The 17,452-nt window shown below is 53.3% G+C and overlaps 1 protein-coding gene across 5 annotated transcripts in view; it reads left to right on the top strand.

Moving 5' to 3' along the window:
- Nucleotides 1–17,452, top strand: part of GRK5 (G protein-coupled receptor kinase 5) — a 225,034-nt gene that overhangs the window by 159,648 nt on the left and 47,934 nt on the right. For all 5 annotated transcript variants that reach the window (XM_060127069.1, XM_060127070.1, XM_060127071.1 and 2 more), the window contains one exon: nucleotides 10,155–10,232. In XM_060127069.1, coding sequence (XP_059983052.1) covers nucleotides 10,155–10,232 — 78 coding nt within the window. The remainder of the gene's footprint in view (nucleotides 1–10,154; nucleotides 10,233–17,452) is intronic.

A 17,452-nucleotide genomic window follows, 5' to 3' on the forward strand; every position in this document is an offset into this window, starting at 1 on the left:
CTCCCCCAGCTCCCCACGGCTACCAGCCCTGACATGTTCCCTATTCCAGTGACCAGCACGCCTCCATCACCCACCCCCGAAATCTTTGCATTGTTCTTGACCCCTCCCTCTCGTCATTCCTCACCCAACCGGATCAAGGACCATGTACCTGGCTCCTGACTCCTCCTAGTCCAGTTCCCTTCCCTCTACAACCTCTCTCCTGGTCTCCACGCAGGCTCTCGCATGACGCATACAAGTGATTACCATAGATCTCAACCTCAGCTGAGCAGTAGAAACACCTGGGGAGCCTTAAAAAGGATACCAATGCCTGAGCTGAAGCCCAGACTCATTAATTTCAATCTCTGGGGATGGGGCCTGGTATTTTCATAACGTTTTATTATGGAAAATTTCAAACTATAAAAAGTAAAAGTCTACAGAATAGCGTAATGAACCCCCATGCACCCTGCTCCAGCAGTTATGGGTTCAAGGCCAACCTTGTTTCACCCACATCCTCCCCTCCGGCACATTTTGCAGCTGACCTCACTTATGTCATTGTATCTGTGAACATGTCAGCATGTATATCTAAATGATGACGGCCCTTCAACCAAAAAACCACAATACCATTATCACAGCTAAAAAAAATAATTTGTTACTCTCATCACATAATCAGTGTTAATAATCAAATATCATCAGCGTTCAAATTTCTGATATTCTCATGCTTTCTGTAAATGCACGTCTTAACAGTTTATAACCCTCTCCAAGAGTGTCCCACAGTCTGAATGTTGTGTTCTCACCCCCATGTGTCGTTTAATAAGTTCCTCTGTATTTCTTGTAAATTGCTCATTGAATCTAGAAACTTGGTCAGATTTAGTTTCAATCTGGTGGTGGTAGGGGACTGACTTCATAAGTGGTTTCAGGCTCTTCTGCTAGGGGACTTTTTAAAAAAATATTTATTTATTTTATTTTTGACTGTGTCGGGTCTTAGTTGTGGCACACAGGATCCTTCATTGTGGCGTGTGGGTTCCTCGTTGCGGTGCGCTGGCTTCTCTCTAGTTGCGGTGCGCTGGCTTCTCTCTAGTTGCGGCATGCAGGCTTAGTTGCCCCGCCGCATGTAGGATCTTAGTTCCCAGACCAGGGATCCAACCCGTGTCCCCTGCATTGGAAGATAGATTCCTAACCACTGTGCCGCCAGGGAAGTCCCTGCTAGGGGACGTATAATATTTGGTGTCTGTCTTTTTGAGACAGCAGCAGCCGTTGATATTCAATACCCAAATCTATTGATTAATTAGGGGTTGTGACATGGCGACATTCTGTCATTCCTTCTTCATTTGCCAACTGGGAAACACTTCCTTTCAATTACTGTTTGGTTACCCAATGGTAAAGTTCATATAGGAATTGCTTGATTCTTTCCCCATGTTTATGTTTTCAAAGTACCAAACTGGTTCACTAGCATCCTCCAATGATAAACATGGGGCATTTTGATGCATTGGTGCTCCCTGGTTTCATTGTTGGTCTGTGGAGCCCTTCAGGTTGGCTTTTGGGCCCTTGAGAGGACCCCAGTGGTCATTGGCAGCCTCCTTGCTGTCTGGTGTGATGCAGTGTTCCGGCCTCATCTTGTTTGTTTCCTGCCCTCCACCTAGAGTTTGTCATTTCTCCAAGAAGCCCTGGTTCCTTTTACTGGGCAATGGTACTTAGAGACTACAGTTTGGCACTAGGGGTGTTCATTACCTCCCACTGGATTGGCCACTGTTTGTAGCAGACATTGGCAGTTTTCACATCTCTCAGGACTGTACTGTGTGTATGTCCAGAGTTGGGAAACACTGACATCCAGAGAGAAGTCCAAGTTCTGAGGCTGCCCTCCTAGACCTTCCACCAGCAGGCCCCTGCCCACCCAGGCTTTGACTGGCCAGGCTGGTTAAAGCCTGTCAGCCCCGACTCCCTCCCTCTCACTACTCGAAATGCCTCCCGGGCCCCCTCTGCCTGGTGAGTGCCAGCTCATCCCCCTGCACTCTGCTCTCAGAAGCGTTCCCCATCCGCCCTCTCTCCCCACGTGCCCTCTGCTCCAGGCCTCGACACACACCTGAGCCTCACACACCTGAGCCTCATTACTGCGCGGTGCTGGCAGAGTGGCGCGTCGGGGAGGGGGTGCAGACCCCGAGACAGACCTTGAGGCAATGCTGGTGCCACCTCAGCTGCCAGGGAGACCGTGGGCAGGTGCTTGACCCCTCTGTGCCCCATATCTCATCTGTAAGCGGGGCCGTAGTTGTACCTGATGGTGGTGGACGTGTTGAGGAGAGATTGAATGAGTTCACGCCACTCAGGGCAGTGTCCGGCATGTCACAGACGCCTGATGAATGTAGCCAGTAGGGCTCTATTTGTGTGCCTTTCTCCTCCACTAACTGGAAGTCTCTGGGTGGCACAGACATAGCTCATCATCTCTGAATCCTCACAACACTGAATCTGACAGGTGAGCAATGCTCAGGACTCACTGGGAGCTGGTGTCCATGGCTGGAGTGGAGGGAGCCAGGGCAGAGGGGTCTAGGAGAGGTGACAACCATCCAAGACCTTGTGCCATTAGAGAACTCTGACTTTGAGTGAAGCAGGGGAGCCACTGGAGGGTTTGGAGCAGAGCAATGCCATGGTCTGATTTAGGTTTTTAAAGGATCCCTCTGGCTCCTGTGTTGGGAAAAGGCTATGGGGGGGGGGCAAGGGTCAGAGTGGGGAGCTCTGATGGGTGAGAGCGGGTAGTTGCTCAAGCCAGGGTGGAAGCAGCCGGCCGTGGTGACAAGTGGTAGGATTGGGGGCATGTTTTGAACCAGAGCTCACAGTATTTTCTGATGCCCTGAGGGTGAGAGAGAAGAGTTGGTGATGACTTCAGAGTGTTGACCTGAACCAGTGGAAGGATGGAATGCGGGTAGGGCTGTGGGAGGTTGGTTTGTGGGGAGGTCAGGATCTTCACCTGGGGCACACTCAGCTTCCGACGTCTACCAGATGGCCCAGTGGAGATGTCCATGTGGAGGTAGGTGTCAGAATCCGGAGTTTGTGAGAGTGGTCTGGGCTGGAAATAGCAGATTGGGAGTTGTCAGCATGTAGCTGGTACTTGGAGCCACGGGCTGGATGGGCTCACCAAGGAGGTGAACGTGGATGGAGGAGCTGAGGATCAAAGTCTGAGCCCTGGACAAAGGCTCCTCCCCACTTGGAAAAGATGAGGCATCGGCAGCTTTGGGACCTGTCTGGGGAGTCGATGAGGCAGGGCAGGGCAAGGCTAAACCCAGGAGCCAGTGGAATTTTCCAGCCACGTGTCTTATTAGACGTTTATAGTCAGTTTGAAAAGAAGAAGGAAAAAAAATCCAGTGGATGCCTATTTTCATTCTGGTCCTGCAGACGTTCTCTTTTGCTGGGCCTGTACCAAGATCTCTCTTTTGGAAAGGAAATGTGAGTCTGGCTCCCTGTGTCGACGCGTCAGATGCTCCTTACATATGCCTTACCGCCGCCGCCCCTCAGGAGAGGCTCACCCCATCCCCTCGCGTTTTTGTCTGCATCTCTGGGAATTAGCAAGGCCTTTCATTGCCCATCCTGACGTGTCAAATGGACAGGCTTTGGAACACCTCTTTTACGCATGAAGACTTTACTGAGTTTTCCAGGGCTGACGCAATGCTCGTCTGAAATACCTTTTTTCTTCCATCCTGACTGGAACTCCGAGGAGGGAGGAGGTGGCGGCATCCTTGGTGTTGCACGCCGCTCCAGTGCCCCTGGCTCAGTCACAGCCATACACACCGTTCCCACCTCTGTGCTGAATTTCTACCAAGTGGAGTTTTTTAAAACTAACCCGTCTTCATCGGCTCTGACGTAGCCCCCAGGAAAGGCTGCTCCCCTGCACAGTCCTGAAGACGGAGTTTCTCGAGTCAAGCAGAAGACATCGGCTGTTTTAAAATGGGGCCTGGGTGATTTGGGGGCAGCAGAGCTGTTTGTGCATCATTCATCAGACTGCAGGGGCAATTCGGCCCTTACTCTTGGTTGTTGAGCAGCTTCTGGGAGCCTGAGAAGGACTCCCCCATTGCCTTCCCTTCCAGGGAAATGGAGTCAGTGACCAAAGTCAAGGCCTTGAGTAGATTTGGCTTCTGGAGGGCCAAGAAGATTTGCCTAGCGGGTCAGGGGATTGGAAGGGCTTCCAGGCTCATGTCAACCTCCACAGGCCAATAGGGTCTGGCCATGGACCTCTTAAAGACTGACGTACTTCTCTAAATTGTTTTCTGGGAGCCTTGATGGCATCTCAGCTCATTTGAAACCCTCCCGTCCCCAAGCATGGGTGCAACTTAAAGTTTTCAGGTCTCTTCTCTTTGGGATTAGGGGAGGTTTGGCAGATACTCAACCAGATTTACTCAACACACATTTATGAGATGTCTCCAATGTGTCACACTCTGTTCTAGCAGTTGGAAACTACAGAGTGAGCAGGAGAAGTAAGTTCCTGCCCTCATGGAGCTTGCTTTCTGATTAAATGCAAGATTGAAAAAGAAAGAAAGAGCATTTTTTAATGAACTAAGAGATACTAGCTGTAAGTTCAGACACCTGTCAAGTATTTGTTATCTATTACTGGGTAAGAAATTACCTAAAACTTAACAGCTTGAAGCAACAATAAACATTTATCATCTCATAGTTTCTATGGGTCAAGGATTTGGAAGTGGTTAACTGAGGTGCTACTGGCTTATGGTCTCTCTAAAGGTTACATCAAGATATTGGCTGGGGCTGCAGTCATCTGAAAGCTTGATCTGTTTCCACGCTTGCACACATGGCTGGCAGGTTGGTGCTGGATGTTGGCTGGAGGCCTCAGCTGTCTTCCATGGGAGCCTCTCCATGGACTGCTTGAGTGTCCTCACAACATGGCTAGCTTTCCCCAGAGCACGTGATCCAAGAGAGCATGGTAGAAGCTGCAGTGTCTTTTGTAACCTGGTCTCAGAGGTTCCATACTGCCATATCCCTGATACTGTAGTGGTTACGGAGGTTAGCCCTCTGTTCAGTATGGAGAGAACCTTCTCAAGAACATGAATAGCAGGATGTGAGGATTATTAAAGTGTGCATTTTGGAGACTGGCAACTACAAATATGACTGACTACAAATGGACTACAAATGGAGTCTCACATCAGGAAATGCTAAAAGTCACTCTAGCCCAGAACTATGGCACGTGAAATTAGTGGGCTATCACCTGGTTTCAGATATGTCCGGTTATCCTGGAATTTTGTTGTAAAATGAATTGAAATGCCTCACCAGCGGAACTAAATATTCTGCTTCTCTTATTTTTGAATCATACCCAGTATTTATTTTTGTCTTTCTATCACTGCTGTGATCTCCCAAAAGAGGGAGGGTGGAGGGTGGTAATCATTCTTCAGGTGGACATAAAGACCCTCAGAGCAGTTGGTAAAGCCTGGGAGCAGGGTCATCTTGAAAAAGTACCACTTGTAAAAAAAGTAGGTTCATATACTGGACATCTGTGGGATTGTCCAGTCTCCTGGGTGTCCCACCTGTACTCCCAGACAACATGGCTGTTGTAGAAGCTGCCATGTTCTTAATGCTGCTGCCTGAAAACCACAGCTGATTGGAGCAGGGATGAGTCTGTGAGCCAGTGCAGATCAATGAGTCCTTTCTCTGGGGTTTATAGATTTGAGGGGAAGTCCTTCTCTGGTAGAGGAGGCTTAGAATAAAAAAAACCTGGCCGCTAGGTTTCGTACCACTGGAGGGAGAATGAGGCCAACATACACACACACACACACACACACACACACACACACACACACACACACACAGACACACAGACACAGACACACACACACACACAGAGACACACACACACACACGCACGCGCGCGCACACACACACACACACACACACACACACACACACACACACCTGGTGAGAGTGGGTTCCAGAAGTGCTCATGTCCCTGGTTCCTGGTGCTCTGGGCCAGGCTGCATTTCCATTTTCCCCACAATTTGGTTGTTCAACCCATCCTTGGATTCCAGGAGCCCAGAGATTACGGTTTTGCCTGAATTAGGCTAAGTTGGGATTCTTTTCGCTTAGAATTGAAAGAATAACAGGGAGAGCCAAAGACCTTTGCACGGTGGCCTTATGAGCGCGGGAGGGAGTAAGGACAGAGAAATAACTCCAGGGGCTGCAGGAGGAGGACCAGCTGGGCGGTGCGGGGGTGGCACAGAGCCACTCCGGGCGGAGGCTCTCTGAATGATGGGCACACAGCAGGTGAGAGCACAGCCCCTCTGTGCTCTCTGACAGCTGCTGGTAAATCTGTTACCTCCCCCCGACCCCTGTCCCAAGAGAGGGTCAGCACCCTTTCCTCCTAACTTCTTTTCTGAGTTTGCCTCCGCCAAGATATGTCTCTCAAGCTGGTGGCCGTGGTGCCGCCATCTTGGGGTCACTCCTACCATTCTGTCTGTACCCCGCGTGGCCAGGGGTCCTCTCCTTCCTCCCTTCTTTCTCTGGGCCCATCCCATTGAAACCTGGGCCATGGAATCCCTTCCTGACCCAGGCCCGAGGGCTCCTCACATGGCGGCCAGAGACCAGAGAACACTCCGTCTGCCCAGGTGGGCACAGGCTGTGGAACTGACCAGGCCCATCTGATGCTGGGGCCCCGGGGGGACACCCCCATCTGCAGTCTCACCCCCATTCTTCATTCTCGCTGGGGGGGCTGGGAGGGGGCAGGCGATGCCAGCCATCTGAAGGATTGTTCAGGCATCAGTGAGGGGCCTGGCCGGAGATGGATGGCTCGCTCATGTGTGAATGAACTAGAGTTTAATGAGGACGGTTGACAGAGTGCTGGGCAGAGCAGGGAAAGCAGTACTGGCTGATGTACACACCTGCAGCTCTGCAGGGACAGGGGAGGGGCCGCTACAGAAAGGAGTGGGAGAAGGCAGCTGCAGGAGCTGGGTCTTCAGAAGGGGGTCCAGGAACCCGGGTGCCCGGCGACGAGGGAGCCCGCAGGGTGGGGAGTTACTCCAGAGGGGCAAACGGAGACCCCCAGCCCCATGGTCGGGCACCAGCAAGACGCTGAGGCCAAGGTGGGAGGAGCCGGGTGTTTCTCCAGAAAGAGCCATGGGGAGCAGCCCTGCCAGCCGGGCGTGTCACTTGTCCCTGCCGCGAGGACTCTGGAAAAGCTGACCACATCGGTAATTACAGAAGCCGGAGGTGGCGAGACCTCAGCCTCTCTGATTTCATCTTCCTGCCAGGGCAGGAGAAGGGCTCCCGGGACGAGGAGGTGACATCTCGAGTTGGTCAGAGGCCGAGAGGAATTCAGCTCAGACTCGCTCTGTAAAGCAGTGCCGGCTTCTGTGGAAACGTGGCAGGGCCCCTTGTACCGGTTTGCAGTCTTCATGTTTTTAAAAACTCATCTGAGGGAAATGTGTTTTAATAGAGGACGTATTTTTATTAGCATTTTCTGAGATGGATGATGCAATTAGAGCCAGCCAAGAGAGAGAATGAAATATTAGGTTTATAAACTAGGATGTACACAGATGTTTATACTCTTTGGCAAGTACAGATACGTAAATAATTCTTTTCGCCTTAAACTCAATGTAGTATTCTGCTCTTTGTGTTACAGCATCTCCTCCCCAAAGGCCATTCCTGTGTTTGGCATAAATCACCGTGCAAAGAGAAGGCTCATTAAATGCCTGCCTCCGTTGGCACCGTGGATGTATCTGGGGAAGAGAAATGCCCTCCGCGTGGACTGGGACAGGAGCTCTTTGGCGCTCTGGCTGTTAGGGTTGAGCTCTGGGCAGGAGAAGGTTTCAGATGGGCAACACGGCAGGGAGGACAGTGTGTGTCCCCTCTGTTGGGAGGAGGGGACAAGCCCACCACCCTCCCTGGTTGGAGGGAATTCTCACGGATGGAGGTCACGGGGGCATCCTGGCATGTGGTTCACCTCTCTGTTCGTTGAAGTCATTGTCGGGCTGCCGCTTCCAGAGCCCACTCTAATAGTAAAATTCTAGGCTGCTGGCCCAGCCCAGCCTCTTATTTGCTGTCTATGTTTTCTGGTTGAAGCTGATTTCAGCAGCTTTGGCCGACTACCTGGGCAAGGGTGTTCCCGTAGCAGCGGGTTCCCGGGTGGTCCCCTGCCTCTGGTTGTGTGATCGGCCTGAGCTCTGCCCAGCCGAGCTGCCATGGTGCTTTTTCTCTGTAGGTGGCCTCTCAGGACGGGTCCCCCATGAGCCCCTCTCGGGGGTCACCGTGGAGACTTGGCCTGTCACTCCAGGTGACTTAATCGGTGTGGAAAGCCCAGCTGGAAGCCTTCTGTTGGTTTTCTGCCTCCCAACACAAATGCTCTTCAAGTGGTGGCGACCTGACATGGACTCTCAAAGAAAGGCCTTTTGATGCCGGGCCGGGGATGCCTGTCCCCGCGTGCTCCCGGCTGCCGCCCTGTGGAACTGTGGCGCCCAGCTGCCCAGCCGGGCCTCTGCTGGGAGGGAGCTGACCTGAAAGGGATGTTATTTTTTTAACGTGGGTTTTAGTACCCAGAGCAATAATATTTTCAGCTGGTTACTGAGGCTGATTAGTGAGCCTTAGGCCTCCATTTGGTTAAATAGAGCCTTCTTCACAGATGTGTTTTGGGACAGTGCAAATCCAGGGTTCTGCATGGGATTGAGTTACCCCCAAAAGGTAGTCAGGCGTTTGCCTGTGGCCTGGGCCCTGCAAAGCAGTCTGGGTAAATTCCCATAGCGCCAGACCACCAGGAGGGGTTTCCACGGTGGCTGGACACTGGGAGCTTCTCTTCTCCCCCCTGGAAAATAGGGGGGCAGTTGTACTCTAGAACCCTCAGCCCCTTTAGAGTTGCAGCTCCAGCCCGGGAGGGTCTTCCGGGCTGGGCTGGGGAGAAATTGGACCCTAGACACTGGATTGAGAGGTTGCTTTGAACCAGGCCAGGGGGTGGGGGGCGGAGGTTGGGGTCTGACTTCCCAGCGAGGTGGCTGGGGAAGGAGTTTCAGTCCCTCTGTGCTGATGTCATTTCCTGTCTCTTTTGAAATAGCTGTACTTTTGGACGGAGGCTGACAAGTCCTTGGGTGGTGGATTTTGAAATGGTTATAAACAATTTGCAATTAGTTCCCTTGTTTAAATGAGAAGGGCAAGCTCACCCAAGCTCTTCCTTAACTCGAGGAGGCCTTTTACCCACTTAGCAAGTGGGTCAGATGCCAGGGAAGGAGCCTCTCTCGGGTCAAGGAAGATAACACAGTCTGTCTTTTGAGGACTCACTTCTTTCTTTAGAGCCCGGGTCCCACTGGCTTGGCCAGCCATCGGGGTCCTAAGTCCCTTGGTGTTGTTGAGAAAGAGGTCTGGGCTTGGAGGTCCAAGTCCCAGCCCTGCCGCCTCGCTGCAGCGCCCCGCCCCTGCCCCCCGCCCCCGCCCACCTCTCAGTGACCCTGGGCGACTCTGCTGAAACTTCTGCTCTTTGTTTGCAGATGGAGGGGTATGACAGCAGCCCCTGCCCTCCTGTGTCACTACCTGGGCTCCTTTTAGGTTCATATAAGAGCATTTGAAATCTCTCTGCATGTTCCCTTTGTAAACTGAAAAGCTGTAAAAGCTACGGAATGCATATTATTGTCTTCTCTTGCAAGGTGTAGTCATTACAATGAGTATTGATTATGTGCCCATCTCTGTCACGTTCTCTCTGCACAATCACCCTACACGTAGGTGCTTTTTCCATCTGCACTCTATAGAGGTTGAGGAAACAGCCCGAGGTCACACGGCTTGTAAGGTGTGTGACCTCAGGCAGCCTCTCTCGAGGATCGCCCAGGTTGGTGGCTCCAGTTACTTTCCAGCAGCTTCCTTTGATTTTCCGAAGCCGGTGGTTCTCAACCCCAGCTGCCTGGGTGCCCGGCCTCCATCGCCAGAGGGTCTGACTCCATGGGCATGGGGCGGGGCCCGAGCACCATCGTTGGCTCCCCCGTGATTCTTATGTGCCGCCCCAGTTCTGAGCATGTGTCCACGGTGGAGCAGCGTAGGCTGGACTGGACATCAGGGCTCCTCCCCTCTCTGGGCCTCAGTCCCTGCCCTGTAGAAGGAGGGGATTGATCACGTGACCTCCAGGGTGTCTTCTCCAGGGGCCTCTAAGGTTCTACAACTATGAGGAGGTCGTGAACAAATCTATTATTGTTCTTTTCCTTCTTCTGTTTTAGGCAGAATATGAAGTTACTCCGGATGAAAAACTGGGAGAAAAAGGGAAGGAAATTATGACCAAGTACCTCACCCCAAAGGTAAGAGGCTGCCCAAACCTCAAAGCAGGAGGAATATGGGCCCCCAGGTTTGGTCCAGGCCATGTGAGGAGTGCCCAGCCGGTGGTGCCGTTGGTCTCCAGATCCAGAATTCTCATCCTCCTCCAGAGGCACCCAAGCCTGGCCAGGCCAAGGCAGTGGTCCAGGCCACACCAGGCCTGGGGTGGGGAGGCCCGCTGCTTGGGGGCCCAGTCCCCCCCAGGGGCCCTCATACTTCCCACTGTTCACACCCAGGCGTTTGTGGCAGGACAGGTGGAGGCTCGGCTGAGGCAGGGATCAGAGTGCCCAGAAGAAAGGGCACAGCGGGGGTGGCTCTGAGAGGTCAGCGTGACGGGAAGGGGCCAGGGCTGATGGGAAGGAAAGGGGCTGGCTGAAGCCGCGCCGGCAGAGGCAAAGTCAGCTGAACACACAGCAGGGTGCAGCGTACTCTGAAGTGTTCTGGAGGACGCTCAAGGGCCTCAGGACCGGGGTCCCCCCCGTGTGCACTCACGGGGGCACGGGCGCTGGATGCAGTTAAACGTGGATGCTACGGCTCCTCAGCTTGAGTTCCACTCAGGAGTCAGAGGCGGGACTGTGGACACAAGGAGTCCAGCTCACACACACCAGCTCCTCCAGCAGCAGGTGGGCTGCTGAAGGCCCCTGCTGAAGGCATCCAGGGTGACACGAGGGGATTAAACCCACAGTAGCTCCTTCCGAGTTTACATCCAGGCCTCCTCCTCTCCCTGTACATATGGATGGTTTCTGCACAGTTTTTTTGTTGTTGTTTTGTTTTTTAAAGCTTCATTTTAATTAGCTTCATTTAAAAGAAAAAATTTATTTATTTATTTTTGGCCATGTTGGTTCTTCGTTTCTGTGCGAGGGCTTTCTCTAGTTGTGGCGAGCGGGGGCCACTCCTCATCGCGGTACGCGGGCCTCTCACTGTCGCGGCCTCTCTTGTTGCGGAGCACGGGCTCCAGACGCGCAGGCTCAGTAGTTGTGGCTCACGGGCGTAGTTGCTCCGCGGCATGTGGGATCTTCCCAGACCAGGGCTCGAACCTGTGTACCCTGCATTGGCAGGCGGATTCTCAACCACTGTGCCGCCAGGGAAGCCCCTCTGCACAGTCTTATATATTTTATTCACACAGCACGGAAGTCCCTTGAGTCACCTTGTCGTTCTCGGCAGGGGTCACAGGTCCTTGGCAGCTCTGCTCCCACCTCACACCCTCGCTGCCCCCTGGGATGTTAGGGAGGTCCCAGGGGCCTGAGTGCGTGACGAGGACCGCCCATGCCACACTGAGCCTTGCTCCAGAGCAGGTGTGCTCGCCTCCATCGCCTGCCCAGCCAGCCCAGCCTCACCCCACAGGCGTCTCTGTGTCCCTTTCCCCTGCTCCTGCTGAGACACCACCCCCAGTTGCTTCCCTTTTCTGCTTCTGCTGCGGTCGTAATCATACACACCTCTTAATGGAATGGCAGGCAACCCCAGGGCCTTTGCACTTTTCAGAAGCGAGTGGATTCATGTTCATAAACTCCTCCAGATGCTGGACAGGGCTGGCTCGCTCTGCACAAGGCGTGGCCCTGGGCACACCTGGCTGCCCTCTCCATCTGCAGGGCCACCAGGCTGCGTGGCCTCGCTTTGTTCCAGGTACGGGCCTGAAAGTCTTTAGGTTGAAAATGGTCAAGGAGGAGACGTGTCTGAGCAGGGTCCCCCTTTGCCCGCAGTCGCAGCCGCTGACCTGTTGAGAGGCTGCAGGGATGTTTTCGGTCTCCTGGCCACCACTTGACACAGGGAGTCCACTCCGGGCATAACAGGCCTGAGGGGCGTAAACACCCCTGGGGGAAGAGAACAGCTCAGTGCTGAGCACCTAAAGCAAGCCAGACACCAACTAGACGCTATCTGTGACGGTTCCGGCCTTCATGAGATGAGAGGTGGATAGACAGCCCTGTTTACAGGCGGCTGCCGGGGCCCAGAGCAGGGAGTGACCTGCTACGGCCGCGCAGCTGATAGACTCTTGCTGCCCTCGGCCAAGGTGGTTTCCACGGTGGCTCAGCTTTGTCCGTCCGGTCCTCCATCTGCGCCCCCCTTTCGGGCTGCCCACCTGCGGGGGTCCCCCTCTAACAGTGGCAACGAACATACTGAGGACCCGGTGTGTGCAGGCAGTCTCACCTAGTCTGGCTGTCACCGTGTGATGTGATTCTATTGGCTCCGTCTTGCGCGGACACGGAGCCTCAGGAGGTGCTGTCCCTGTCCCAGGCGACAGCTGGGAGTTGAGCCCAGGTCGCGGTGATCCCAGAGCCTCTGGCTTTGCCCCTGTGCTGCACTGTGTCCACCGCCCGCCCCGCACATCTGCTGGCCTGGCCAGGATCCGTGGTGAGGATGAGGTTGTGCCTTTGCCTGGCCTTGCTGCCTCGCTTGGCCTATGCAAGGGCTGCTGCAGGGGCCATTTCCCTCTCCCCCCGCCGGCCGACCTTGACCAGAAGCCTCTTCTCACAGACCCCAGTCGGGGCCCCTCCCTACCCCTGCTCAGCGCTGCCTCTGTCTCCTGGAGGGGTGGGGCCCAGCCTCCCCGGCAGCTCAGACCGTTTCACAGGTGCCTCAGAGCTTGCCAGCATTTTTTCCTTAAGTTCCTCAATTAAAAAAATTTAAACCACAGCATATGTTATGGCCCAGGGGCCTGGGGAAGGTGGTCGAAGCGGTCCCGTGGGTTGACTGTTTTCCAATAATAAGTGTTGCGCTGCCTTCCTAGTCCTTCCTGCAGTCACTCTCCCAGGAGCCTGTGTTACTTCTCAGCGCTGCGGATACCCCGGGTGCTGGGGAGTGAGCGCTGGGAGAGGAGCCACGTGGCTGAGGCCCCAGCACTGGCTCTGAGGCCTTCGAACGACCCCCAGGACCCCGTCCCCAAACCCAGGTAGTCCTTACCCTGTACCCACTCCTCAAGGTGCAGCTCATGTGTCTCGGCTCCAGGCGGCATTTTCCAAAGGGTAGAAGGTGGAACACTGACCATTCGAGAGGCTCTGGGAAAAAAAACACCTCTGTGGACAATTACCTGTGGGCAGCACTGCTCGCTGGGTCTCTCCCGTGTAAAGATTCACCCAGCCTGTGAGCATATTAAAGGCTCTGAGAAGTCCCTCAGTAAAGAAACCTGTTTAACTGCTAATAAAGCATTTCCCAAACTTTTTCTTTTTTTCAATTTCACATCCTGCTGAATACATCTTGGGCTGCAGAGCACATGCAGGGGTCTTCACGACCTGGCCTCCAATTTCCTCTCCCAAAGGCCCCACGCTGGGCTCCAGCCACGCCACCTCCCAGCCTCATCTTGATGTCCCCATCTCCTCACCCTTGTCCATCTGTTCCCTGCAAGGCCCCGCACCCGGAAGGAGCTGCCACCCCCCCACCGTCTTTCTGCCCCCCACACCCCACCCCGTCTTTCTGCCGCTGTGTCTCTGCTTCTCCGCACAGAGCCTCTTCTGCCTCTGGTCAGAAGCCATCGCTCCCACCTGGGTGGTCTCCCAGCTCGCCGCTCTGTCGTGCCTCTGCAGGTCCGTGGGGTCAGTGCTTCCACGCCCTGGAGAAGGTGGCTCCTGAGGACCCCACCTTCCAAAGGGGGTGACAGCACGTCAACAGATCGGTGGAATGCAGTGTGATGGGAGCAGTGGCTGACGGTGCACAGGGAAGTGTGAGGTGGGAAGGTCTGCGGAGGCTGTCCTAGACCGGCCTGGGCGAGCCAGGGAGCCGTCTGGGAGTGGATGCAGCTGAATCGAATTTCAATGTGATGATGAGGGGAAGCCAGGTGCGAGTGAAAGGAAAGGAGAAGGGCCTTTCATGCGCAAAGGTCTAGAGCAGGGGCTTTCACCTGGGGACGTTTTGCCCTCCCCCGCGCCCCGCCCCGGGGACATTTGGCTGTGTCTGGAGATCATTTTGGTGGACACAACTGGGGGTATGTGCTACTGGCATCTAACGCACATGGGCAGGGGTACAGCTGAGCATCCTGCGATGCAAGGATGGCCCCCACCACGAAGAGTTATCTGGCCCCAAATGTCAGGAGCGCTGAGGATGAGAGGCCTTGGTGCAGAGGTGGGAAAGGGTGTGTGTGCGGGGGAGAGGTCAGTGTTACAGGGGCCCTCTGGGTGGCAGGACCTGGAAAACCATGGTGGGGAGTCTGACACCATCCTAAGGGCAGTGGGGAGCCCCTAGGGCTCTGAATGCCATTTGCAGTTTAGGATGGTCTCTCCCCCAACGCAGAGGAGAAAGGGGAGGGGGAGGGCTGGAGGCAGGAGGCCATCCCGGGAGCTGCTGCCGCAGCTGGGGCAGGAGCGGGGGAGACCGGGGGGGGGGGGGGGGCGGAGACACAAGGGCCTTGGGAAATGTTGGGGGAAGGAGCTCTCGGGGGGGTGGGTGGCAGGTGTGGGGCATGAGGAAAGGGAACAAGAGGAATCCCAAGTGACTCTCTGGTTTCCATCACAAGTCACTGAGCGGGTGCAGGTGCCCCCAGGAAAGGCACGGTACCCAGGATGAGAGCCGTTGCTATAGGTGGCCAGGCTCGTAGCTCACTGGGCAGATATGATGGCATCTGTTCTCTGTGTCCCCTGCCCCGTGCACAGTGTTGGACACATGGCTCTCATTCATTGTGCGTTGGTTTGAATGAGACAATGAGGGGCCCTGGGAAGCTTCCCTCTATGGGCCCCTTCCCTCTCCCACCTCAAGTCTCTTTCTGGCGAGCTGACACGTGGCTGGCCTGTGTGTCCCCCAGTGTCTGACAGAGTGTGTTTGCTGAGAGTCTGGCTGAAAATCCCTGCTCAAAGTCAAAGCTCATGCCCGGAGCCGGATTCTCGCTCCCCGTGCGATGATGCTCTCCAAACCCTGGCTTGAAGGCATCCATCTCAGAGGCCAAGTCCTCTCTTTGGACACTGCCCAGAATCCTGCATCAGTTGCCCGTACACGGCCAGCCTTGCTCTGGGGGCAGTTAGAGGACAGCAGCCCGGGGTGGGCTTTGGGATGGGCTGAAAGCTGTTGAAATGTGACACAAAGGCAGCGGAGTGCTGTGAGGACGTGAGTTTTAGGACCTGGTAGACTCGGGTTGGAAGCCAGGCTTGGCCTCTTTTAGCTGAGTGGCCTTGGGAAAGTTACTTAACCTCCCGGAACCTCAGGCTGCTCCTCTGTCCAGTGGGCGAGGGTCATAAATACCAGCAGGACAGAGCCCAGGAGCTGGTACGAATAAGACTCTCCCTAAGCAGGGGGTCTCATCTGACTTTCCCTCTTCCTAGTCTGTGTTTTCAAATTCAGGCCGTTGAATGAGGAAATCATTCAGACATGAACTCCAGCTGTGGAGTTGTGAGAGGCCAAGGAGGGGTCCACAGGGTCCTCGGCCTCAGAGGGCTGGCCAGAGAGACTGGCCAACAGTAATGCATTGGTCAGGATGATTAATGCTAGCTGCCACAACAAACAAACCCCAAATCTCAGGGGCTTCACACACCAGAAATTTCTTTCTTTCTCATGCATGCTCTGCCTGGGTCTCTTCTGGATGAAGATCAGGGGTCCTGGCTGCTTTGGTGTCTCCACCACCCAAGGGGAAGAGAGGAGTGAAAGACGGACATGAGCTTTAACTGCCTTGGTCCCGATGTGACACATCACTTTCTCTCTGTCCACTGACCAGCAAGGAAGCCTGGGGGATTCAGGGGAGCATATGGAAAATTGCTTCCTGCCTACGTTTCCTCAACCCCCAAGCTGAAAACATTGTCTGTTTGGCAGGCTAATTTCTAGGGCTGGTGAGACAGCTCAGAGAAGCTGCCCAGAAGCTGGTCGGATCAGACATGTGTGCTGGGCTCTGTAGAGATCTGGGCAGCTCACTTTCCAGGTACCTACAGATCAGAGGTGATACAGGTGGCAGGTATTCAGGTGCAGGATTGCTCTGAGCTGGAGATGGACCAGGAAATATTCCTAATTATAATAATAAATAATAATAATGGATGATCCTGAAAATATTATATATCATTCATCACTACAGACATCATTTTTAAAATACTAGCTCATGGTGGGGACTTCCCTGGTGGTCCAGCGGTTGAGAATCCATCTTGCAATGCAGGGCACGCCAGTTCGATCCCTGGTCGGGGAACTAAGATCCCACATGCCGCGGGGCAACTAAGCCGGCGCGCCGCAGCTAAAGAGAAGCGCAAACACTGCAACGAAGAGCCCGTGCACCGCAACTAAGACCCAATGCAGTCAACAAATAAAAAAAAATAAAGTTTAAAAAAATAAAATAAAATATTAGCTTATGGAGATATAATTCACATATCATAAAATTTACTCTTTTAAAGTCCACAGTTCAGTGGTTTTTAAAATAGTCACAGAATTGTGCAACTATCACCACTCTCTGATTCCAGGACATTTTATCTCCCTGAGTAGAAACCCCGTACTCATCACCATCACTCCCTATTTCCTTTTCTTCCCACCCCAGGCAACCGCTAATCTACTTTCTGTCTCCATGGGTTTGCCAGTTCTGGGCATTTCATATAAGTAGAATCATACAGTATGTGGACTTTTGTGACTGACTTCTTTCACTTAGCGTGTTTTCAAGGTTCCTCCATGTGGTAGCAGGTATCAGTATTTCATTCCTTTTTATGGCTGGATAATATTCCATTTTAATGGATAAACCACATTTTATTTATCTTCTCATCAATTGATAGACACTTGGATGTTTCTGCTTTTGGGCTATTATGAATAATGCTGCTATGAACATCCATGCACAAGTTTTTGCATGGGCATATTTTTAAATTTCTCTTGGGTATATACTTAGGAGTGGAATTGCTGGGTCACATGGTAACTTGATATTTAATCAGTTGAGGAACAGCCAGGCTGTTTTCAAAGTGGCAGCACCATTTGACATTCCCACCAGCAATGTATGAAGGTTCCAATCTCTCCACATCCTCTCCAACACTTGGCATATTCCCTCTTCTTTTTTCATCCTAGTGGGTGTGAAGTGGTATCTCATTGTGGTTTTGATTTGCATTTCCCTAATGATGTTGAGCACCTTTTCATATGCTTATTGGCCATTTGTATATCGTCTTTGGAGAAAAGTCTATTCAAATCCTTTGCCAGTTTTTAAATTGGGTCGTTTATCTTATTAATGTTGAATCCTAAGGGTTCTTTTTTTTTTTTTTTTTGGCTGTGTTGGGTCTTCGTTGCTGCGCGGGGGCTTACTCTTCGTTGCGGTGTGGGCTTCTTATTG

The sequence above is a fragment of the Lagenorhynchus albirostris genome, chromosome 16 (assembly GCF_949774975.1).
Source record: "Lagenorhynchus albirostris chromosome 16, mLagAlb1.1, whole genome shotgun sequence".
NCBI classification, from domain to species: domain Eukaryota; kingdom Metazoa; phylum Chordata; class Mammalia; order Artiodactyla; family Delphinidae; genus Lagenorhynchus; species Lagenorhynchus albirostris.